The following is a 27164-nucleotide window of genomic DNA, read 5'->3' on the forward strand; positions in this document are numbered from 1 at the left end:
TTATTATTATTATTACTACACAAAAGTGTTTTTAACAATTTTTTACATAATAAATGTTGTTAACAATTCTCTTTTTTTGTTCAATAAAAAAAACAAAAAATGTCTTTTTTAAAAAAACTCAATAAATGGCACTTTACTTGATATAGCATTAAAAAAACGTTTTTGACAAAAAAAACCTTACCAATATTCTAATTTCTTTGACATTTTAAGATCTAGAGGTTGACACTTTGTTTTTCTAATTGAAAATAAACTCTTTAGCGTCGAAGGTTATCCTTGAGGCTGGTTATCAACTGTATTTAGAATAGAATGTCGTTACTTTCACAAAAAGTTTCCTTCTTCTGCTACGTTTGTCTGTGGTAACAAAATCATAAATATCTCTAATGTTCCTATTAAAAAGGGCTTGATCAATTTTTTAAAACCCATGGAAAGTCTTGTAGCACCATAAAAAACGCACCCCTGTTAAGAGACTTTAATTCTGTGAAACTGACTTGCTTTAGTTCGTTTTTGTTTAACTTCATTTTCAGCAAAAACTTTCTTTAACTCTATACTGAATTAGTCAAAGTTCAGTTTTTTTTATTTCCAAAATACTTCTTCTCTTCTAAAATACGCAACATGACATTTTTTAGTGTATGGTCTAACTTTAACAGTGGTTATTGTACTGTGATTGTTAAAATTTTAGCTACTTTTTGCATATAAGTATAAACTAAACAATGTTTGGGTCCCGATAGGAACCGATCGAGTCCCGTCCCGAACGGATATCGGACATCGATAAAAGCTAAAATAAATTTTATCGGACTCCGATTACCCGAACAGTTCTTACCCGATAACACCGATAAAATTTTGTAGTCGAAAATTTCCATACCCTACCCGACTCAATCTTTCAGGTAATTTAAGTAATCGGTATCCGAAAGTTTATGATCCTATCGGTTCCCGAACCCAATTACCCATACGGTTCTGTAGGGTACTTTGTGAAAAAGGTTCATTTTGTTCAAAAATAATTATTACTTCTAAAAACTTTACCAAAGAAGAATATAAACTTAATAATCGCAATAATTGCATTTCCACTTGGCCTTTTGGCAGTTAAACAAAACTTAATACATTTTTTCATGCTATTCACGCAATCCGGTTGGTAAAATTACTGTTCTCACAAAATATTTCAAATATGCTAGCCAGTCAAGTGCTCTGTCATACTAAAGTCTAGGCTATGTTGATACTGAAAACGAAGAAGGAAGTGAACGTGAAAAAGAAAATCCAACACTATCTTCAGATCCAGTTGATCAGCTTCACCATAAATGCGAAGCCGAAAAAAAAGGTAATAATTTGCCAATTAGTTCAATTTCTTTGTCTAGTGCCTGAAAATTTTACACTGGTTGCTACTTGCCTTCAAGCTTTGTTTAGAGTTGCAAAGAATTCCAGACAAGTTGTTTACCTTGTAGCCAACTACTTGGACTCTTGTTACAAATCTGCGTGAAAAATCATTTAAAAATTTTATTAGTAAAAAGTTGCAAAGTAACTGGCTGTAGTCTACTCTTGTGCAAGTTGCTAATCCACCATTAGACGTGCCAATTGTCAAAAGTTACTTCTAAAGTTGCTAATATAAATAAGTGCTACTTATGATCTAAAGAAATGCAGTTGCGAATTATTTAAAGAAATGAGAGGGAATAGTTGAGAATAACTCCAAAAATGCAAAGAGATATAAATATTTGGACACGAACTCAGTAAAACTTGGTTAAAGTATGAAAAAGTCTGACTATCTGCCCTTAAAGTCAGTCTTTTTCCCATGAAAGTGTAACTTTTTAAATTCTCTTTTATACTTTTCTGACCAATACATCGAGTTCTTGAAAGGCAGGCTCAAAGAAACAAAATTCAGTCTCCAAAATATGGCCACGGATCCTGAAAAAACTGTCAAAGAATTCTTGTCAAGCTTGTTTGGCAAAAGTGGGGAAGAAGACTCCGAGATTGAACCATTCCTCGTCGACGATAGACTTCGGCACTCAGAATATGGAAGCTTCTCTTTGAGCTTTACCCAACCAAAGAAGCAGAAGAAAAGCGCGACGGGATTGAAAGGAGAACTTTTTGCTAATGAAAATGGTGTTGAGGCAGTTTCTGCATGGATGGAAAAGCCAAAGCAGTTCTGGGCGACAAAACAAAACATCTATCCAATTCTTTCTAAGCCTACTTTTGCTATCCTGAGCATTCCTGCGAGTTCAGCATCCTCAGAGCGCTTGTTCAGCCCTACCAGCCTGACAGAAACGAAGGGAAGAAATCGTATGGATCTTCTGAAAGCTGAAAAACTGCTCTTCATCAAGAGCAACTACTCTTGGTTTGAAAGAAAAATGTTGCTCAAATTCTGATCAGAAACCAAAACCTCTTCATCAATTCCAAATGAGAAGCCGAATGATGACATCGAGGAAGCCGCTGTTGACGCAATTTACATTATGGACATATATGACATTGAAGAAGACAAGGAATTTTTCGAAAGTGATTTTTTAAAACTTGGTTCAGAATTCTTCCTATTTATTTCTTGCTAAGAAACTCATGAATTAGTACATCTCCAAATTTTAAATATTTATTTGTAATCAGTGTTAGATAAAAATTCTAAGGTGAAATTGCTATACTTGCCAGTGTTTTATTTCTATGATGACTAAGACAACCATGTGTTAAGAAAGTTAACTTTTGGTACCAAAACTGCATATATTTTCACATCATTTACCCTCTTTCATTTTTTCATGTTGTTTAATTAACTATGGACTTTAGTTAAATTCTTCATTAATTAACTCTTAGCTTAAGTAAGTTTAATTTAATACATTTTTTAAGTTTTATATTATACATTTCACTGACTCTTCCAAAGATTCTAAAATTACCGTAAGCAATAGCTCGTAGCAAAAATTTTGTGACTATTAGCGATTTTCGCAATTTTTATAAATCTTTTACTAAATTTCGGGACCTGAAAGGTCATAAAGCCAAAAACCGAACGGGTTCGGGTTTTCGGGTAAAAAAAAAGTTCAATACCCGAAACGGTACCCGATAATTTATCGGTTTCGGTTGCTTACCTGTCGGTGCTCAATAACCCGTTCGATCATTGTTTTGGGTTATTGGGATATCGGGTATTTAACAGGTTTATACCCGAACGGGTTCGGGACCAGAAAAATTTTTTGAAATTACCCGTTCGGCGGCATAACGGGACCCGATGGAATTCCCTAGTATAAACTACGAAGTTAAAAAGTTTAAACGTTCTTTTTTTTTTAACAGAGAACGATGATCGCAAGTTTTTCATCACACACTTCTTTGAAACATAGTTTTGTATTAATGAGGATTTGAAAAAGTAAATTAAAAGTCAACGAGGATGGGTTGATCAGAAAAAAAACAAACAAAAGTCATGTAAATGCACTAAATTCTGTTTTTCAATGTGCTTTTATAAAATATGATTAACTACTTTTGAATGATGTGCTTTGATGCAATAAAAAGCATTTATTTTTTCTTTTGTTTTGATTATTACAATATCCCTCAAAACCGTCACATGTGCTTACAATTAACACATATTGCATATATGCATGTACTTTACAATGAACACATATTGCATATATGAATTTACTTACAATTAACACATATTGCATATATGCATGTATTTTACAATGAACACATATTTTCAATTTTTTTGTAACAACTATCAGTTTTTAATTTCGCAACGTTTTAGCAATTTTGGCAACGAAATTACACTGATCACAATTTTGAGCTTAATGAACTGAACAAGGCTGACCAGTTTTGGTATATGATTCTTTATATGAAGCTTGGGTAACTTTGACAATTTTTGTTATGTAACTTACAAAATAACGAAAACTCCTTATTAAAATGTGTTTATGTTAGGTGTAGAGTTTGTAGTTTTTATTCCGAGTGCCATTTTGCTGAATTATTATGGTATTTTGTGAAATCTTTTCGATTATTGGATCGTGTTGTTAACTTGCTCAACTTGAACTTCAGCAAAACTTCTGCTTCAAGTATGATAAAATACAAATTTTCTTTCAGTATTTGCCAGTTTATCACAATTAATGCCATTCCCCCCCCCCCCCCCCCCAAAAAAAAAAAAAATTTTTTTGTAACTTTGCTGGCATATTTACATTTTACTATTGACATTTTTTCAAGAATGGGGCAGCTTTGACATGATGGCAATACTATCCTACAATGTGTCAAGCTTAACCCTCCCCCCCTCCTTTCCACAAGGCTCTCAGAGCATTTTTACCTTAAGCTTATTAGTTAAATTTATTTAGGCTGCTAAAAGTTTTCTGACTCTTCTTCAGCTCGAGCTTACAGTCACACTGTTTTAAATGTGTGGTACATTTTTGTCTTGGTTTGATTAACAGAGATGCTTGCACATACAAGCGACCAGAGAGTGCAAAGAAGAATGGGTTTTCTGTCGAGAGCATGAAAAGCGCAGTTATTGACGTAAAAGAAACTGGAACGAGCGTTAAAAATGCTGCTCTCCTTTACAAGGCAAATAGACCACACGATTAATCATTTTAAGGTTGATAGTAGTGCTCCAGTTGGTTGACCGACTTAGCTAAATAACGACAAAGTGCAAAAAATGGTGCAACCATTCATTAAACTTGGTGGTGAGTGTGGATTAGGTGAGGATCAAAACATTGTGAAGGATTATTTCCAAGGTAAACCAGGCATCGATTGGTTCGATGGTTTTGAGAAAAGGCGGAGAAATGAGTTAACAAGACGAGTGTGTGAGCCATTCCCAGAAAACAGGGCATATGCATGTAATCCAGCTGTGGTGAAAGACTTCTTTGAAAAGCTCATATACTGATATAAGTTTTTTAAAATGTTTTTAATGTCAATGATAATCAGCAGTCAGATGATGTTCTGTAAACGTAGTATTAAAAACCCACACAAAACGGTGGATACGTCGACAAAAATCATAATATAGGGGAACCTGTTGTACCTTTGACCACGTTGTACCTTTAGTCACTCTGTCAAAAAATTGAAGTGCCATTTGAAATATTAGTCCATGACAATTCTTTTTACCTTAAAATATCATGGTTGGGGAAGATTGTGTTGATCCACAAGAAATTATTAGTTTTAGCTCTTAAAAAGTAAATATTTATGTTTATGTTATTTTGATAACAAAACTGATATTACTTACATTAACCAACATCTTTTTTTTATTATGGAAAAGTTTAAATAATTATTTCTAACCCTAAATGGGGTTTGAGATGATAATTGTCGAAGAAACCCATCTCGTGTACCTTTGACCAGCGTAGGACGTTGTACCTTTGACTGGTTTGTACTGCGCTTTGATTTTTTGCGAACTTAAAGAGGACACTTTTATTAAATTTTTCATCAAATTTATCAGACAGCTGCGCTCTTGCATGTAAAAATCAGCGAAAGGCGTACTATTACTTTCTTGCTGGTATTTTGAAAGTTTTAAATATAATATAAGTGATAAAATAATATTAACAAATTATATTTTTATATATTTCTATATCTTATGCATTGTTTTATTTAATTTATTGATAAATAAGAGTAAATTTTACACTTGACACACAATCCATTATTGGAATGTATATTTTTATGTACTTATATTGCTTGATAATCAGTTTTAATAATTAAGTTAGTTGGCAGCTGTAGCAACTTGATAATTAAGTTGATTATATAGTTGTACTTGATTTCTGTACAGCAATAAGGAAGTAAGAGCAAATAAATATATAATCATTTCTGTTAATATGTTTTAATCTTAAAATGCCAAGGAGTAAGGTTGGTGTTTTTCGTAAGAAGATTTGCGAGAAGGATATGTTTGATGCAGTGAATTTTGTTCTTCAACAAAAAATGAGTCTAAGTAAAGCAGCAAGACATTGCAACATTAAAAAATCAACTTTGATATATCAGTTAAAGCAGTTTAAAAAATATGGAAGAACCCAGTATTTTTATTTACATAAGAAACCAAAAAAAGTATTCTCAACAAAAGAAGAATTAATTTTGGTAAAATACTTGGCAGATGCTGCAAATATGCATTATGGGCTCACATTAAAGCAAATCAGATTCTTTGCATATGAGTATGCTTTAGCAAACCATAAAAAAATTGAAGATTCATGGAAAAAGAATAAATGTGCTGGTGAACAATGGCTACAAGATTTACGGAAAAGATATAATGATAAGTTATCCCTACGTAAACTGCAGCCAACAAGTCTTGGTAGATCTTCTGCATTCAATAAAGAAACTTTAAGAATTGTGTTTAAAAATTATAGAATGTTATCATTTTGAGCCATCAAACATTTGGAATTGTGATGAAACAGGAATTACCACAGTTCATGTACCACCAAAAATCCTAGCCCCAAAGGGCAAAAAGCAAATAGGAAGTATGACTAGTGCAGAACGAGGCAATAATGTAACAATGATTGCAGCCATTAATGCTACTGGAAGTAGCATTCCACCATTACTTGTAATTCTGCGTGCAAAATTTAAGGACTTCATGTTGAATGGTGCTCCTCCTGGAAGTGTAGGAGCAGCTAATAAATCTGGATGGTCAAATGAAGTCATTTTTCTGCAATTTCTTGAGCATTTTATTAGTAATGTACGACCTTCGGTAGAAAAACCAGTTCTTTTATTAATGGATAACCATGAAAGTCATGTTAACATTTCTATTATTGAATTAGCTAAAAGATCGGGCATAATTTTAATGACATTTCATCCTCACACAACCCACAAAATGCAACCCCTTGATCGTGGTGTTTTTGGTCCATTTAAAATATTTTATAATAATGCCATGAATAATTGGATGATATCACCAGGAAATGCTAGTAAACCAGTTACAATTTATGATATATCTTACCTTGTTGGTCAAGCTTATCCTCATGCTTTTGTACCAAATAATATTGTTAACAGTTTTAAATGTACTGGGTTTTTTCCCTTTAATGAAAATATTTTTACTGAAATTGACTTCTTAGCTGCAACTGTTACTGATAGGCCAATAGTGGATACTGAAACTTGCATTTCTAATGATAGCAATGAGGTTGAAACCATTCCTGGCAATTTACCATCAACATTGGAAATTGTTTCACCTGAAATAATAAGACCTCACCCAAAAGCCAAATTAAGAAAGGCAGTTATTTCAAAAAGGCGTAAGGGAAAATCACGCATTTTAACTGATACACCTGAAATGAAAGTTATTTTACATTCAAAATCTAATAATGAACAATGTCAAAAACCTTTTTCAAGACATAAAATCCACGACAAAACAGATTATTTTTAATCAACATTCTGACACAAGTTTAAATAATGAAAGTTTTGATGAAATTGATTTTGGAATAAATATACTTGACAATGAATCAGAAAATAGTGAAATTGTTTCAGGAAATTTCTTACTTGTCAAGTTAAGCAGAAAAGAAATACTCTAGACATTATGTCGCAGAAGCTATTGAAGTTGTTGATTTAGTTTACAAAGTTAAGTATCTTTAGAAATCAGGGGACGATAAATTTTTACGAGAAGATGACAATATTTATGATGTAGAACTTGAAGATATTATAATGAAAGTTCCATCACCAAGTGTTGGTCATGGATCATCTAGACGTCAGTATCTTATGTTTGATGTTGATCTGACATCTTTTACTGTACAGTAATGTTATTTAATATAATATAGGCCGGGTGAATAAAAATGAGCAATTGCTTTTACTTATTAATTGGTCAGCTTTACGTGAATAAAAACTTCAACAACTTTTCTTTAGTTTTTATTCACGTAAAATTGAGCAATTACTGAGTAAATTGCTTGCCTTTACGCGAATAAAAATATGAGGAAAACTGCTTAAGTTTTTTATTCACGTAAAGCTGACCAATTACTGAGTAAAAGCAATTGCTCATTTTTATTCACCCCGGCCTTATATTTTAATTTCGTATTTTTCATTGTCTGCATTAAAAGATTTCCTCTAAAAGGCATTATGGTCAAATCTAAATGAATCTGACAACTAAAAATAGTTTTGGTTGGGTTTTAAGAGGTTTCTAAGTTAAAAACCTATTTAGGGGATATTAATCTACTTAGGGCCAGATTTTTTGTATGATCATATCATACAAAAAACTTCCTATTGATATCGACATAATTACTTAAAATATAAAACTCCGCCAAGTAAAAGGGTTTTAAAATCGGTAACCCTTTTACTTGAGTTCATTTCAAATTGTACCTAGGCCACCAGCTAGTATAGCAAGTTATAGAAATATATTTTTAACTTAATTAAAAGCAAATATATTTTTAACTTAATTAAAAGCATTTTGTACAATTCAATCACATTTGAAGTTTCCAATCTTAACCCTAACCGTCCCATGTAAATAGCATCCAACTCAAAAAAATGTGACTAAATCGAAATAGTATTGATAATTGATGTCATTTTCTTTTATTTACTACAAAAAAAACAAAATCATAAGGATTATGACCGTAGATGTTACTTTAAAACACGGCCCTAAGTACAAGGACAATGAATGGCCCTTTGTACAAGACTAGATACAAAACAAGATCTATCAAAAAATCCAAACCAAGGGAGACTTATGTAATGCTGCAGTTAGTAGTTATTTTTCAAAGCAAAATTAATAAATTGAATTACAACGAAACGTTTTACTTGGGATTGTAATATAAAAGCGACAAGAAACAAAATTTTACTTTAGACTATCAAAAAATGTTTTTTGGTTATAACTTGCTGCGGCAATGTCTTTAATTTCTTACAAAATGGTTTTATGTAAGCTTTTATTGACATGTGGTTGGCTAGAAATTTCTTTATAACATATAGCAAAGCTGTAATATGTCATGATTACTTATTAAAAGTCCAAATATTCATGAGAATTTGTTAATAACACTACGGTCAAAGGAACAACACGCCTCGGTCAAAGGTACAACGTACATGTTGTACCATTGACTATTTCAGTACTTTTTTAAAAACGCTCAAAAATGATATTTTTTGGTTGAATGAGAAAAAAGTCAAAAGTATAATTTTTGCGCAAAATATAAGAGAATAACATAAACTTTGAATGGTATAAATTGATTCAACCGTGGAGCAAAAAAACGCCCGGAAACAAAAAGTGGTCAGAGGTACAACAGGTTCCCCTACTCTTCAAAAAGGGGTTTTGGCACTACTCGAATTTTGCAGCTCCCTTTTTTTATGATTGATTATGATAGAGAATTTTATGCTGATTAAGAATCTTATAAAAGCATGCAGCTTCGCATAAAAAAGATTGTTTATAGTTATGCGTAAACGCCAATGTATCTATGTAAAATTCAACACAAGTTATATACAAGTTAATTCCCTAGGCATTCACACGTATCTTTTTACACATACAATTTTTAACAAGTAACGCTATAGTTACACTCTCTCTTGGTGCCATCTTTTTTCGGGTGCTTCTTCGCAACATTGGCGTCTAGTTTGTCTCATCTTCAGGCAATACAACGCGCAGTTCTTCATCATCTTCTAGATCCTCATTTGATTTGTTATCAACTCTGACGTGCCTTAGGTCGCTTATGTGTCGGCACACTTTGTCCACTTCTACCGTTTGCTCCGAAATGATTCCTGTAATTCTTCCAATCCAATTGAGAGTCGTATCGGTTATCCGGGGGCTTTACCCATACTTCATCGCCAAGTTTAAACTTGTTGGTGATCTTCTTATAAGGATCATGTGCGTTTTTATCGTCGTCAATTTCTCTAACTCTAATTTCGTATCTATATAATCTATGGGCTGTAGAAGACTTACATCAATCTTTTTGACTGACGTTATACCAATAAACTGCCTCGGGTATGTTGCACTGAACTCTCTTCGCCGTTCTTACTACTGTTCAGTGGGATTGTTCTGCAACTCCATTCCCTGAAGGTACGTAAGCGCACCTGAAGTAAAGTTTAATGCTCCATTTGTTTATAAACTGCGAAAGAAATGTGCTTCGAAATGCTGAATCATTATCCGTCAGAACTTTGTTTGGACCGCCTCGCTCAAGAAAGATTGCGCTTAATTCCTAAATGACACTTGCACTAGTTTGGTTTTTGAGATGGCACCATATTGCATATCGTGAAGACCCACAGTCAATTAGGGTAAGAAAGTGTTGGCCCTTAAAATGAGTTATATCCATACATACTGGAAGATTCTCTGTCATTTTTCCACATATAGAGAAAATTTTTCGCCTCATTAGTGAAATTGGAACTTCACCGAAATTGTTGTCTCTCTTCCAAAATAAACTCTTACTTACTTTCAATTCCAACTCGTAACCCTAGAACTCTTGCTCCTTCGGACACACAAACCGCCGGCTTGCAATGTAGTCGAAATGGTCAAGTACACTGCAAACTGATACGAAGTCTTCATTTACAAGAATATCATGAATATATGATGATGTTCCCTTCCAGATCTTTTCGTCTTGCGATAGAACTTTGTCCAACACCTCTTTCATTACGACGGGCGCAAGTGAAATCCCAAACGTGTTAAACAAAACATCTGTCCACGGAACACAACAGTTTGGTAAGCCCGGAGTTCCTCGCTAATTTTGAGTTGCATCTAGGCTAAAGATAAATCAATTATTGAAATATTTTCTCCAAGCCGTTTCCAGTCTCGAAGTTTGTCAGCACATGCATCCGTGTTCACCGTAAATGATTCGATAAAAATGTTCAGCTCCCTGAAGTCTAACATTGGTTACACTTTACCTTTGTTTTGCTGTACCACTGCCATAAGTGGAACTAATCCTTTTACTGGACCGTGTTTTTTCGCTTCTTACTTTGCAGCCATTTTTTCTCTATCCACCCTTCAATTTCTTTTTCGTAATCGTGTTTTATGCCGATAGGGATAGTACATGCAGCAATTCTATTTCAGGTTTTGGCATTCTATTTCCACGCAATTATCCATTCTCTATTTTTCTTTTCAAATGAAGCTGTGAAATCCTGAGCCATTATATTCATATCACCAACATCTTTTGACATATCGATTTTTAGACCAAGTAAACATGCTTCTTTTTTTCTTCAAAAAATAAATATCCCGCGTTGCAGAAACCGATTCTCCACCAAGTGCCACACTATGTTTCCATTAGGCGCGGTGATTCGAGTTTGGCTAACACCTTCGCACGGCTGTTGTTGTTCATTTACAGTTACCACGCTAACTTCTTTCTTCGTTATTTTTGTCGCACATTTTTTTATAAATGATGCAGTAAGTACATCCTGAGCCAATTAGCACATCCTGAAATACACCGTTGATTTCCAAGAGTATGGTAGGTAACGCCATTACTGATTGTTTAGGGAAAGAACTGGTGCAGACGTTTTCTCCCTCACTCCGTTTTTTGGACACATTCTCGATATGTGTCTATACTCTTGACACAAGTTATACAGCACATAGCTTGTCTCCTGTCTTCTACCCGACTTGTTTCGATTATTTTTCTTCTTAGATGACAATCCCTCGCAAAGTGATTGGGAAGTTTCCACTCATAGCACACTGATTGTGTTTTATCTTCTAGCAACTTCGGATCAATACTTTTTTCAATCATTAGAGCCCTTGATCGTCCATGCTAGAACTCGATTTCAGCATCCGTCAAACTAGCCCACCAATTAGGGTAGACAATCTTCGTAGTTCCACCAAATAAACATCAACTGTCTCTCCATGTTTCAGCTTTCTCGTGACAAACTGCTAGTAGGCTGTAAATGCATCAACGGTAAAAGCTTTAATCAAAGCCTCCTTTATTTTCTTAAAATTTTATTTATCAGTCTCTGTTAACTGTTGATATACTACGAATGCACCATCAGGGAGACGGAGAGAAGCCACACGTGCCAGATCGGTTGTACCAATTATTTTACATAACAATTCAACCTTTTCCAGCCACTCTGCAACTGACAGAAATAGCTTGTAGTTTCGCATAAAAAAGATCGCTTAAAGTTATGCGAAAACGCCAATATATCCATGTAAAGTTCAACACAATTTACATACAAATTAATTCCCTTAGCATTTACACATTTCTTTTTACACATATAATTATTTACAAGTAACGCTATAATGACATATCTTTTACGCACACAATTATTTACAAGTAATGGTATAATTACAAAACATAGGTCTCAAGATCAAATGAAAGTGCTCTAATCTATAGTTGAAAGTACAAAATTATACGAGAAATCCCTTTTCGCCATCTTGAATAAACTAACATTACGGTTGATTTTGTTCTCAAAAGCAAAACATTCCCAGCCTGGTTTTTATTATAGAAAAATGTTTTTTGGATTATTGTAGGCGCGAAAGTTCTTTTGAGTGTAATCAGATATACAAACAAGCTGTAAAACATTTTACTCTTGTAAAATGTGATTCCTTCTTGAGAATTTTATTTTTATAAAAGATTTTTCGACTCTTTCTTCAATAAAATTTTGTATTATTATTAAAGAAACAATAATAGAAAAGATAAATTTTTATTGAAAAATAAAAGTGGAAACCTTGAATTTTTTTTGCCAAAAATTTGCTTTATTAAATTGTGTGGCTATGAAAATAGCCATTTTTAATTAGCATGATCCTTGGCATTAGGGTTATTGCGTCTGTTTGTTGGTTTTTGAAGAGCTATGACATGTAGATAAATGAAGAAACAGAAAAATTATTTTGAAACATTCCTCTTTGTATGACAAACATAATGAAAATAAATTTTTGCGGGGAGTTAAATTAAAGTATTTAAAAAAAAGTCTACAGTTTGAAATATTAAAAACTTTGCATATTAGCAATTTTAATTTTTTTATAATTGATTTTAATATATAACTAATAAAAGAATTTTTCAACTTGTTCTATAAAAACGTTAAGAGATATTCAAAACAGTAAAGTAAAAATCCCAGTTAAAGCAAATTGGTGTGATAATTTAAACGTGAATGAAATCTCATGTTATATTATTCGAAATCTAATTATGATAAAATAAAAACCAGGTTGTTAATGGTTTTAAAAGATAACTTTAAGACAAAAATAAATCATTCAAGATGGCGAAAAATTGTCATATAATTTTGTACTCTGAACTTCAGTTTAGAGTACTTTCCATTGATTTTGAGACCTGTGTTTTTATACGATTCTATGCAAGATTTTAATGATTGATTATGATAGAGATTTTATGAAAAATTCTCTATCATAATCAATCATTAAAAAGTGGGGTGCAAAGTTGAGTAGCACCGGGGTTTTTTATTTGATGTTATGTCTGTTATAGGTAAAAAAAACAATAAATAATGATTTCAGCTGAGGAACTTGAAGAGGAAAGTTTAAAGAAAATTCCGAATATGGATTTGTCACAATCATTGTTTCTGCTGCTGGTAAATTTTGTATCTCCTAATGAAAAGGAAGATGCCAAAAACCTTCTTGAAAAGGAAATTACAGAGAAAAGTGAGATGAAGTTTTAATTACTTTTCAATGACTTATTCGACATTCTTATTATGCTTTTAGACTTTCTTTTATTGCATGTATTTCTTTTTATATTTTCAGTATTTGGCTTAGTAAGTAAAAATATAAGATGACTAGAAATATTATATTTTTAGAAAATTAGGACACATCATTAGAATACATCAGTAGAATGTCACAGAAACACATTAATAGTACTTATCACTAAAAAGCATAATTTAAAATATTTTGGGTAGAAAGAAATATTTTTTGGGCAGATATATTTTGCCAAGTCAAAAAATCTCAGTACAATTATTGCAAACTATATTTTTTAACAAATTTGGCTTTTAAAGTTTTAAGACTTAAGTAAATATATTTCACTTTTATAATTGAACTAATAAATCTTTTTTAGTTATGAGGTTTATTCTGCTGTATCATATAAAAACTTATTAAATGTTAATCATTTGAAACTAATCCAGAGTACAATAACTGTTACATCTTCTGAGAAGAAGAATATTTTATTGTTTTAACAATAACGTTTTATGATTATAAACCTTCTACCAATTAAAGAAATTTTAATCATCTTTAAACCTGTAATTTTTCAGTGGTTTGCAGTTCTTACTTTCTTTGTTTGTAACTAGAGTTTCATTGGTTGGAAGTCCAATTTATGTTGACTTCAATTTATGGTATAGCAATTTATCTTGAATTGACTTCAAGTATATCACATAATTTTGTGCTATTATTATATATCATATAACTTTATGCTATTTAAGTACATCATGTAACTTTGTGATATTAGTAACTTTGTGGTAGTACATCATATAATAAGTTATCCTCAAAGATTTTCTACAATTTATAGAATTAAGTCATGTTCAGTTTGGGTGCTTCTGTAAGGGGACAGTTAACAATTTAGTTCATTAATTTTTTTAAGTTGATAAATTTGATTACATTTTTTTAGGTGTTGATTGAAAAAAATTGAGATAACTGATTCCAATATTAAAGTTTATTATTTAAAAGATAACTAAAGACAATTGCAAAACTTGCATGAATCAATTTGAGCAATTTTATTACATTTACATAAGTTACAAAAATAATAAAGAAATAGTCTAAAACTTTTCATTGAAAGCCCCACATCTTTTATGGACAAGGTTGTAATATCCCCAACAATTCAGCCTCAAACTTTAAGCAATTCAGCTTCAAATTTCAAGTTTTTAAGATATAGAGATTTTAATTTTATATTATTTTAAATAACCTCATAAAAAGTAAATGGAGATTGGTTTCTTTGCATTACATATTAATATAACTGTATAATATAAATTTAGTATAAATGTTTATGCATCTATTAAAATCACATTATATTGCATCTTTTTTAGGTATGATCTCAATCTGGCTTGATTAAGATCATATCAAATGAAGACATTAGGATTATGTTATCACCATGAGCACATGTTGATATGGCCCTACTGTCTTTACAGGATAGAAATTTGCTTTGAGTTGAATGAAAAGAATGATCTTTACCCATATATATATATTTAATTAAAGAAAAATGTAAAGCACTGACTTATCCCCCTTATTTACGCTGAAATTATGCTGCAGAGTGCTTTGAGTTTTCTGATAACAATTTACAAAGCACCCAGAAATTTAAAAGTAATAATAGCATTCATGTATACCTAATGATAAAATCAGCAGAAAAACACTTGACTTTATTGTAGCTTTACTACATGATTTCTTGCAAGATGATGATTTTTTCAAACAATTACCTGGTAAGAAAAATCATCTTTGTGTCAAAAGTGAAACACATTCTCTATATAATTGTACTCACCATAAAACTCAACATTTTTTGTTATTTCCATCTAATGGAATGTTATGTATAAAGATTTATTAGTGAAATTAGTATGCAATACAAACATAAATGAGTTAAAAGTGAATAGGTATGCAGAATGTCTAAGTACTGACAACTAAAAGTCATTTTAATATCAGGACTTAAGTGAGTTTGATGAAGTAGAAGTGATTCAATACAATCAATAACAAACTAATGATAGGTCCCTCTTTACTTAGTTTTAACATAAGTAAAAGTTTGCTGAGTACTTTTGTTATGATTTATCAGTTTGTAGTATGGAATGAAATACCAAGCCACCAATTTAACAAGGAGCAATTCACATTTCCCACTAAACTAGATATATTTAGCATAAGCTTTTCCAAATCCCATTCTTGCTTAAAGTAAAAAATTTTTCCATTCTTATTTAAAGAAAAAACAATTCCATATGACACCTGAATGAGTATTTTTTTGTGAGTAATCATAACAACTCTCCTTGTGATAGAGAAGGCAGTATGTTTAAGAGGAAAACAGTAAGAGACAGTTGACCATTGAACCCAGACAGACCATTGAACCCAAAGGTGTGGAGTTGGTATCAGAAATTTTTTTTGGGTTTCTGGAGTTTTAGTTTGTAAAAATGTACCAACTTCAACTTTAGGTTTTATGCTCATGTTTAGTGTGCATTTTTGATGTTTCATTAAATTAATTTTTAATTTAAAAAATATTTTAATTAATTTAAATAATTTTTATTAATTTTTAATTAGTTTTGGCAGAAAAATGTTTTCTCTATTTTTTTAGTCCAATTAGTTTTTAAGCTCAATGGTTTCTGTTTATTTTGAAATATTTTAAGTAGATTCATTGGATTGCAATCAGGGATAAAACAATTATTAAAAATAAGATTCATCACAAAAAAGGCAAGATTAAAATATTTAGATCTTTGAAGCCACTTAGAAGCCAAAATTTGGTTGTATTTATTTTTATTGAAATTTCTTTTAAAAAGTTAATATAGATCCTTGAAATTAATATTAATCTAGATTTCTACTTACTTAAATCTCTTATATTAGATTTCATTGATTTTGACACTACCACCTTAAATGCTGAGTTTTACACCAGTAAAGGTGGTACCTAACACATGACTGTTATTTTTTAGTGTTTTTAGATTATATATAGCTTTGTATAGTTTTGATTAATTTTAGTAAAAATTATTTATATACGATGCACTTGATCCAGAAGAGACATTATCATAGAAGCATTTTTTTTTCCTTAGATATGGCACCTTTCTACAAACATGTTTGTCAACAGCTTCAGTGGCCCATTGACAAAGAAAAATTAGAAAAAATGGAAGAAGAAAACAAGAGAGTTGTTGAGCTGCTTGATGAAAAAATTAAGGATGCTGAAGACAACCTTGGTGAAACAGAAATACGGGCAAGCTATTTAAATAAAGCTGAGCATTATATTCTTATTGGAGACAAGGTTTGTATTTAAGTGAAATATGACATCTTATGTTCTAAGATAAAATGATACATTTTATATTAATACATTTGCATTTAATTAGCAAATGAAATGGGAATAAATTTCTTTGTTGATGATGGATATCACTAAAAAAATTTTAAACATTTTTTTGTTGCTGTTTTTAGGAGAATGCTTTATCAGCTCTTCGCAAGTCTTATGAAAAAACATCAATGTTGGGCCACAAACTTGATAATGTTTTTCAACAAATTCGTGTTGGTTTTTTTTATTTGGATAATGATGTCATTACAAGAAATTTAGAAAAAGCAAGCAGGTTTGATTTTTTTTGTTTGTTTTTGTTTTTTTTGAAGTATTTTACTTGATTTTTAATGATTCTGTTTCTAAAAAATAAAGATTTTTTTTTCTAAAAAACTTTTGTGAATTGCTTGACTCAAAGTACATTAAGGTTTACTCTCTGAGGGTCTGAATACATATAGATATATTCTAAAGCATTAGTTCGCATAGATTTACTACTCTCTCAAAAAAAATTCTTTTTTGTTGAAAAAAATCTGTGAAGTAAAGTATTATAGAAATAAGTAAGTTTAATTGGAGTTGGTAAAATAGGTCTTAGAAGGGAGTTTTTTTTTCTTCTACATAAATGTAAAGTTTTAAGCCTTAAAAAGATGATATTGTCTCAGTAGTTAATAAAATATTACTCTGATATTTTATCCAGTTAAATTGCTTTAAATGCAAATTATAATTATAAATTACAGTGCTAATTATAAGTTTAATGCAAATTACAATTATAAAACTTTTTCTTTAGCTTGATAGAAGAAGGGGGTGATTGGGACCGTCGGAATCGTCTCAAAGTGTATAAAGGTTATTATTCACTTATAGTGCGTGACTTTAAGGCTGCTGCTGACAATTTTCTTGAAAGCATATCAACATTTACTTCGTATGAACTTATGAGCTACAAAAAGTTTGTTGAGTATACAGTCCTTCTTTCCATTATCTCACTAAAAAGAGCAGAGCTCGGCAAAAAGGTGATCATTGTTTTTCTTTTTGATAATTTTCTATCTTGTATGATTAATAGTCTTTTTTTAGATGTGATTTTGATACTTTTAGGTGATAAAATGCTCAGAAATCTTAGAGAATCTTCATAATCTTCCAGTCATTAGTAAATATCTTCACTCCCTCTATGAATGTCAATACAAAGATTTTTTTTTTATCTTAGGTTTGTAATTTTAGTTATGAATTTATTTACTTGCATAATTGGTCCTATAATGACTGTACCCTTTTTTTGTATTTAGATTTATTTGAGTTAAAATTTTTATCAATTTTATTTATAAATGTATCAATACAGGTCTTTTAATAAATATTATTCCTTGTAATTTCTGCTTACATATGTTGTATAAATATGAATTTTTAAATATATAAACAAAATGTATCTTTTAGTTGAAATTGAGAGATACCTTCAATGTGATCGATTGCTTTCTAATCATGTGACCTATTACATCAGAGAAATGCGAATCATAGCATATGCTCAACTTCTAGAATCCTATCAAAGTCTAACTCTACAATATATGGGTGATGCTTTTGGGGTTTCATCAGACTTCATTGATAAGTAAGTTTCTCTTGTCTCTCTTTTTATACACCATTAAAAAATTTTTTTTTTAAAAAAAAAAAGTTTTTTTTAATGGTGTATAAAAGGAACAGCCAAATGACTGACACATAGCAAGTAATCACCAGTTCTGTTATCTTTTTTTAAGAGAGCTTTCACGGTTTATCGCTGCTGGCCGCTTAAACTGTAAAATTGATAAAGTTGGCGGAATTGTAGAGACAAATAGGTAGATCTTTTGTTTTTTTAATTAAAATGTTTTTTTGTTTTTTTTAATTAAAAATATTTTACCTTTAAAGCCAAAAGGTTTTGCATTCAAAGTTAAATTTTAACTATAAAATGAAATCCATTGGCGTTATTAATAAAAATTTTTTTGTTGATGTTTAGGCCTGACTCAAAAAACCATCAATACCAAGTATGTAATTATGTTTTTAGCTTATGTTTAGTTTGAATTGTTTTTGTATTTGTATAATCAACCTATTTGCTTGTTAATATCTAATTAATGCATACATTAAGATGTCTAATGTATATTTGCCGTTTTTTTTTTCCGTCAACAACAAATAATACTGGATAAAGTATAAACTTCTATATCCTTCATTTGAAATCGAATTTCAAACAATTTCTACATGAAGACCTACAAAGTTCTAAAGTTCTAGAAAAAATTTTCGATACCTCACATTCATTCTATCATTTTGTTTCAACCCCTCGAGACATCGACAGGATTGCCATTCGATTAAATCCATTATACTTTTTTAAAAAAATAATAATAAATTTTTTGTATGAACTTGTCACACCATAAACTTTTTCTATTTTAAACTCATGGAAAGTTTGATTTATTTTAAAAGATTGATATAGAAATTTGAACTTTATTCGTTGTTATTCGTTTTCATTCGTTATTAACGAATGATAACGAATAACAACGAATAACTCGCGGAAAGTTTGATTTATTTTAATAGGTTGATATAGAAATTTGTACTTTATTCGTTGTTATTCATTATTAACGAAAAAAACTGAGCGCTGGTGGTTAATGCATAATCATAGCCTAATTTTAAAATTGAAATAAGTCAAATAAGCATAAATGAGTTCTGTTTGCCAGTGAATGTATTTTTTTGTTAGCTATCAGCGTATTATATGTACACAAATAAACCTAAAAAATTAGTAAAGTTTCTGGATGAATAATGACAAAAATGTAAATGAAACCTTATTTAAATATTTGAAAAATCGCATGGGGTGCGATATATTAGTTGGACGGTGTTGTCCACCACACGGTGTTTTTGCAATTCGTGAACAACGCATTTGAACTTTTAAAATAATTTAGAGAATCTGATGATGTTTGGGTTCAATCTTGAAAAAGTGTAAACGATAGAAAAATAACGTTTATTTTCCAATATGTGTAGTAGACAACGTTTACCAGTAGGATTTGTAATTTCAAATTTTCCAACATACTCTTGACCCTTAGACTAGTCTATTATTGTAAAATGTAGAACTCATGAAAAGTAATATGGATGTTATTAACTCAACATTGAAGAAAAAAATCATATGATCTACTTGTGCATTACACCGTCCAGTTATTACAACACAGTTGACGTGAAAGTTTTAGTTGTAAAAAATTAACATGGTTATATTTTAGGCTGTTATAAAGCAAGGCGATGCTCTTCTGAACCGAATCCAAAAATTGAGCCGTGTCATTACAATATAACTTTTATCAACATTAGTTTATTTATGGAGCTGAACGAAGTTGAAACAAATGTTATGATAAGATTTGAAATAAATTATAAAGTGGTTATAAATGTTACAACAAAAGCAGTAATGTTTCTGTGTTTTTTTTTTACTTTTAAAAAAAGCGTCTTATGGCTTAACATTTTTAAAAAAACATTGATATAGCTGTACTAATTTTAAACAGGGCTATATAGAACGAAGAATATTAAGTAGATATTTTAACTAAAAAAAGGTCTTTTTTTTTAGGGTTGTTATTTTTTAATTTTTTTTTTTTTTTTTTTTTAAATCTTAAGAACCAAAAGAGTTTAGACGATAATTAAAACGAAATGAAAGACAGTTTTACAAGTTTGTTTCTTTGATGTAGCGTTTGTGTTTCCAAATATTTGTACGAATTCATCTTGGATCTTCTTAACTCTCGACTTCATTCGAGATCTTTTCAACCTCGAGTGTAGTCGAAAAAGAGCTTTGCAACTAATAATCCTCCTGGTCATTATTAGCTGTCGCAAAGTACAGCCTAGAGTTTCTTTTGGAGCAATCCAAGTGGAGGGTTTTCCAGACAGTAAATCCAAAGGTTGATCGACCTTTCGTATCGCGTAGAAATTTAGCTAATGTTTGGGAGTTAACACATAAGAACTCTTTATTGGTACGAATGTTTATGATCACATTTTCTTGAATAATTCTGCACCGAATTGAGCTAAACTCTTGTAATTTTTACCAATTATTTTGTTATGCTTAAAAGCATGAAGAAAAAACCACTTAAATCTTTACAATTAAATTATAAAAATTTTGAGGGCTAAAAGATAAGTTAAGGACTCCTTTCAGTGTTGTTGTATTTTTTTTTTTTTTTCTTCAGCATTTTTAATCCACAAGCTTTTAAAACATTTCTTTCGATATAATTAAGTACCCACCTAACATTAGACGTCTAGACGACTTAAAGATGACATAAAATGTTATTGCTATATATATAATAAATACTCAATATCTCTAAAATGTTATTGCTAATTTGGTTATGACTAGAAGTGTAACTCCAGGCGCGGATCTAATGGGTGGCCATTATGGCAATGGTAAAATAGTTTAAATTTAACGGTAGCCACGTTAGTTTTGGGTATTTTCGATTTAGGTATTTTCCTAAAAATTTAAATTTGTCTGCCGTAATTTACGGATTTTGGCCATAGAGATTCCTGCCATGGCCACAACGGTTCTTATTATGCGTTACCAACATTTTATTCAATCAATAAATGCTGCGAAAAAATTTTAAAATACCGATCTTTTATCGAAATATCAACCGTGAAAATAAAATCTGGCCACACAGTTACAAATTCCTGGATCCGCGCCTGAACTCTATGCATCTTTGTCATAAATTAATGAAGTTTTGTTTAAAAGTAATGAAAAAGATGATCAAGTGTTAACTAGTTTAAAAGACGATCAAGTGTTAACTAATTATATTTTTTAAACTACTGATTTACATTTTGATTTTTTTAATAACTAAAAACGAAGTACATAAAAGTTGCTTAATTGACCAATTAACCTGAATTATTTTACTGCTTTTTCGAAGAAAATCTTATTCATAAGAAACTTAAAGTTGTGTCTATTGTAACTTTATCTTCTTCTTCTAAAACGGTCCGATTTTTAATACTAAATCTGAAATGCTGCCATTTCGGAAAATTCAAAGATAGGTTTAATTTATACTAATTTATTTAGCATCGAAAATTCAGTGGAAAAAATGTCTTAAAAAATATTTAAAGCTTAAAGCAATTTTTTAAAATTCTGAAAAAAAAAATTTTATCAACAATAAATCTAGATCAGAGAAGGATGTAGTTGGTATTGGGATTGAGACACCTTAAAAAGTTTTCATGCTCATAAAAAGGCTGGTATTAAGATATAAAAATTATTAGGGGTTCATCATACGCAGTAAAATATAAACTTCTTATTTTTTATAACTTTTAGGCTATTGTCATTTAAAAAATTTTCTTCCAGCTCCGAAATTTCATCAAAAATATTCATAGCTAAAGTTAAAGACAAAAAATTGACTACATGATTTACGATAAAGCTAAAACTATTTATCCACCAAAAATATTAATATTTTTTTAATTTAGAAGAAATAATTAAGCGTTTGATAAGTAATATTTAAAGAATATATACGGACGTGTACTATTGAAAGTTGAGAGCTTACGATAAGAAAACTGCAATGGCAGCTTCTACAATTTATGATAAATATTTGACACTAGGCATGCGCAATTAATGGGATTCCCTGAAATGCCGTTTTAAAACTTTTTATGGCTTATAAATGGATCAAAGTAGCACTTGCTCCAAAAGTGTAACAAAGTAATTATTTAATTTCTGATACAAATTTAGGATATATACATAGGTACATATATATATATATATATATATATATATATATATATATATATATATATATATATATATATATATATATATATATATATATATATATATATATATGTAAAACGGTTTTCCTACCCATGTAGACTACTCGATATGATATCGAGTATCATATCGAGTAGTCTACATGGGTAGGAAAACCGTTTTTTATATACATAAAAGGTAATAAAAATCCTAGTTTTTGGACTCTGGGTATGAATAATAAAGATCCGCTGTCTCCTAAGTTTTGTTCAGCAACTAGACTATTTCTATCTGAAGGGCTACATCAATGAGCAAAAGTGCCGTAATTTGAGTAAAGAGCAACCAAATGCCGTTCAAAAACTGCCTTTACAACTATTGACATCAACTGCTCGGTGTGACTGAATACCATTTTTAAAAAATAAATGCCAATATTGGTTCTACATAGCCATAATAAAGATTGCCCATTTGATATGTGTCTTCTTTGTATTAATTTAATGTAAAAAAAAACAAAACCTTCGAATTGATCAATTTTTTAAATGAACTATTTACAAAAAACTTTAGTTTTAATATGCAATTCAAAGAAACCGATCTCTTTATACTTTTTTATAAGATAATTTAAACTACTTAAAAAAAAATTACGAAAACCTAAATTGGGCTTAATCAACATTTTTCTAAGGGAGTTTTGAGTATGGTGGCGAACATTTTAATTTCTGCATGTCGCTCTCTTAAAAATCAATATTTTTCTAAATTCAAAAACCAGCTAGTTTCTGGCATTCATCGAGCATATTACTGTCCGAACCGATTGTTAAAATTCATATTGACTGAAGTTTTACAGCATTTGGCACAAACCATTGATTCTTTTTGTTTTTCAAAAATTACAAGAAATGATGGCGGATTGCTATATTCCACAAAAACACTATGTAGGTGTGAATTATTTAAAGAAATGGAAATTATGTAGAATAATAAAAATGATGATTTTTAAACATATAATATGTTCCACTTAAGCTGTTTTTTGCAATTTGGACATGTGGGGTAGTCCGCATCTGACATGAACTTCTGGAACGCATGTGTCTTAACTTCGTGAATTGTTGCGGTTGTGCACAAGAGGCATTGGTTTAAGGCAAAGAATACAAAAATCTTGAATAACATCTTCTTCTGCTTCATCCAGCTTTGCCCTTTTAGCTCTCGGTTGTGCCGATGATGTTCTTTCTACTGCTGTTTTTTTCTTTCCGGTTGGCGTTCTTTGATCGAATTGGTTCTTTTCTTCTGGTGATGTAATTTTTTGAGTTTGGCATCATGTTTTTCACACATAATCAACACATATTTACAGGCAATATCAAAACAGTGGACTCATCGGTTTTCAACCAAGATTGGCTTTTTTTGCTGGTGTTCCTATCTACAGCGCCCCACTGATTTCAATCCATCACGTAGAGATAATTTCGAAGTGCCCAAATTACCCGATGTACTGTGTATTACCGAGGGCTCAGAGGTGCATAGCAGTTGAGCTCATTAAATCGTGATCGTTTAAAACAACGATACGGCGCTGGTCTCCCTGCTCATTGTCTTCATTGCCAAATAGATTTTCGCCACCTAATTCGGCAGTTGCATAATGACTTTATGAAAAAATATTTAGATTAAATTAATACTCGCTGCTTGTTTGGGCATTTTTGTCCCACAACGGTGGATATTTGACCCCAGTTTTTTTAGCATATTCATATATTAAGACTTTAATATTCAAACCAAAATAAAGCGACCAAGCACAAAGGAGATTATTCAACTGTTCCTTTTCTTGTTGAGTATTCAAGATTTGATTCAAATCATGAACAAAAAGAAACTAATACTTTATATGAAAAATATTTAAAACAGAACGAAAAAACAAGGAGCGAAACAATTGAAAAGAAATCAAAGCTTTCTGGTTTTGGACCGATCGCAGAAGAATCAAACAAAATATTCTTCACCAAATCGTCAGTCGATAATTGGGATCTCTTTTTTGATCGAACATAATTGCTTAAACAATGACATTAGATGATGGTGCAGATTTTGTGTGGTTGAGTACTTTCGAACTTCAAATAAATCAAAACGACCTCGATTGCTTAGCAAGAACTTTGGCTTAATAGTGTGTTTACACAAGTATTTATTATCATGTATACGAAACAAATAACACTTGACAATGTCGAAACGTATAGCGATTTGATTTAAGGTAGATCAATCAGATAATTAAAAAACAGATGTTCGTTCTGGCTTCTAGAAGCAGTTGTCATGTCTTAAAAAGGCAAACTTTTTATTATCTGACTGAAGCAAAAAAAATTACATTTAAAGCACGACTAATCTGTATCATGCTGCGGTATGAAATAATTGCATCAATAACAGAGATGATTTAATATAGAGAAATTATAATAAATAACTAATACAAAAATAGCAATTAGAAATTTAAATTACATTACTCTACAGAATTTTCTCAATTGATAATTTTTTTTAAATATTCCAGCCTAAACGGAAGTCAGTAAACAACGCTAACGACTTTTTCTCTCAATTTTCATTTGCAACTCTTAACATTTGCAAATCTCTGTTTCATACAAATATAATCTCTATTTCTTACTAATATAATACTATTAACATGAACCATCAGAAAACCTAAGTTTTAATGCCATTATCCGGTAATTTTTATTACACAAGTTTTGTTATCAAGCACCTGGAAATGTTACATTAAGACATGCTTTAACCAACTCCTTCATTTTTTATTAATATACGAAAGGTTAAACACTTCGATGGTAAATGCAAAAAAAAAAAGATTTAAAAAATTAGCGGAGATAATTAAAACTTTGCTCATTTTCCTTAAATAATAGCATTGAAAAGATGTGTGTAATATTGTTTTTCTCGTTTATATTTCAATGATAACGATTTAGACAGATCTATGCCGGTTGATATATGAAACCAAAAAAAAAAATCCATTACATACTCGTACTATCATAAGTTGCAACTAACACTAACACTAGAGTCATGGACACAGAAAAAGTTAGCTGGAGCCTGAGCCTGAGTTAGAACTGATAGAAAAGTGAAAGAAGAGCAAGAGATTTTATCATTACCATAAAAAAGCTTAGAAAACCATTTTACCGAAACCAGTCAAAAGAGTAATTGACTTAATCATAGCGATGAGTTTTCATGAAGTATGCCAGGGAAAAAAGACTTTGTAAGTGCATTTAAAAACCAACATGTTCAGATACGTCTCAGTACTTCTTAATCCTAATGAAATACATATTGCTTTTGGAAATGCAATCTGAAACCTATTTGACGCATTACAACTAACGCTTCAGGCAAATAAAATCTGTGTGCATCTTCCTCAAAAATACTACGCTCCTGATTGATACAATTAGGTGGAGTAAAAGTCACAACGAATTAATCACTTAATTGATTGTTCCCTTGAACCATTAAAAGGTAACTAAATAAAAGAGTTCATAGACAATTATATGTAAAGGAAGATGTATTCAAGCAATGGTCGAGTACTGATCATACAATAATAGTATTACAAATACTTAAACTCAATGAGCTTATTGAGTTTTTATGAAACACATAGCTATACAGCTGAAACAAAAAGTAGCTACCTGAAAATCTTTATCTGCTGTAGTTTCAGAAAAAATAATTTTGACAATTTTCTATGCATTGACTTCATCCAGTAGAACACGCAGTGGGATAAAGATACTGTGAGCTGATCCGCTGTCACAAGCTAAAACACAAAGATTGAGAGTTCTTACGAAATTCGTCTGACAAACCACCTTATATTGTTTATTGCCAATTCGCTTCCCGTCAAAACTTATGCAGAATTCTTCTTAAACTATAAATTTTTTCAGCCGAAAGATTGCTTTCTCTAAATACTTGATCACTCGACGCCTAAGTCACGATTGTGATGGCGTGGGTACATTTTACTGTTTATCAACTATGTTTTAAAGCACAATTGATGCTTTCCTTGTTGACAAAAACCCTTTTGACAATATTATGAAATAGATTTTGTTGTCTGACACATATATTTCAGAAGGAGGAGTCTTTTGCATCATCAGAATCCGTATTGCTTTTGTATTCATCATTATTCACCGGAGTTGCGGTAAAATCAGGATTGATTTAAATCATGAAATTGAAAAAAACTTTATTAGCGCATAACAAAAATGATTGCATCATTAGAAAGAGAAAGGCAAGTTTTAAAAAACACACGTACATTCAACTCTCAATAAAACCGTTACTCAAACTTCTTTTTGGTAGACATGACACTGAATGGGGTTTTGTTGATGTTAGAGGTGTTGAAAGTGTTGTTGCTGTTGTAAATGGACTGGAAGAGTGTGAAAATTTGTTATCAATGATGCAGCAGGATTTAAACACTTTCAATATAACAGCCCACACAATTTCTAAGCCTCGGACATCTTTCATCACATTGTGATGCATTTTTTCGTACAGGTTTAAAGTACAATTATTAGCGGATGGATAAATGTGGAACTGCTTCGCTCCTTGCCGCTGCGAAATTCCTTCCTTATGGTCCAACAAACGCTTGAGAGTGGTCAATTTTCTTTCAGTGACTTTAGCATTTGATCCAACGAAACCAAGTTGATGAGAAGGTGGTATGTTGTAGTGAAAACATTGTAGATAGTTGTTCTAGGCACTCCTTCAGCCGTAAAATGAAGTACAGTGTACAATTTAGCAGACTGAATGTTAGCGGATTAGAACTTACACACTCGAGAACGGAGGGTGCCTTCTTTTAAAGCAATTATTTTAGATAATCTTCCTTGTAAAACAAACAGCAATAACAAATGGAAAATATTGATTAATAGCTTAACAAAAAAACAGAATTGGTTATGTGCATAACACTT

General features: G+C 31.0%; 1 protein-coding gene and 1 pseudogene across 1 annotated transcript; both read left to right on the forward strand.

Annotated features, from left to right (window-relative positions):
• LOC149885424 (uncharacterized) overlaps positions 1-1356 on the forward strand; it is a 10048-nt pseudogene extending 8692 nt beyond the window's left edge.
• Positions 1357-13141: 11785 nt separating this feature from the next.
• Positions 13142-20032, forward strand: LOC145194895 (26S proteasome non-ATPase regulatory subunit 6-like). Its single transcript, XM_090096497.1, has 9 exons — positions 13142-13345; positions 16423-16628; positions 16793-16938; positions 17428-17647; positions 17730-17838; positions 18060-18228; positions 18374-18451; positions 18610-18637; positions 19853-20032. The coding sequence occupies exons 1-9, from the start codon at positions 13192-13194 to the stop codon at positions 19919-19921; spliced, it is 1179 nt and encodes a 392-aa protein (XP_089952623.1). The 5' UTR covers positions 13142-13191; the 3' UTR covers positions 19922-20032.
• Positions 20033-27164: the final 7132 nt, after the last annotated feature.

This window comes from Hydra viridissima, unplaced genomic scaffold, assembly GCF_058129835.1.
Source record: "Hydra viridissima isolate aposymbiotic clone 2 unplaced genomic scaffold, HvirCarnegie_v1 scaffold_8, whole genome shotgun sequence".
NCBI classification, from domain to species: Eukaryota; Metazoa; Cnidaria; class Hydrozoa; order Anthoathecata; family Hydridae; genus Hydra; species Hydra viridissima.

Bases quoted from the DNA above. Each gene is read 5' to 3' on its own strand.
- LOC145194895 (XM_090096497.1), top strand. From the start codon at position 13,192: ATGATTTCAGCTGAGGAACTTGAAGAGGAAAGTTTAAAGAAAATTCCG. The intron at 16,629-16,792 runs GTTTGTATTTAA...TGCTGTTTTTAG, and splicing joins ATATTCTTATTGGAGACAAG to GAGAATGCTTTATCAGCTCT. The intron at 17,839-18,059 runs GTTTGTAATTTT...TGTATCTTTTAG, and splicing joins AGATTTTTTTTTTATCTTAG to TTGAAATTGAGAGATACCTT.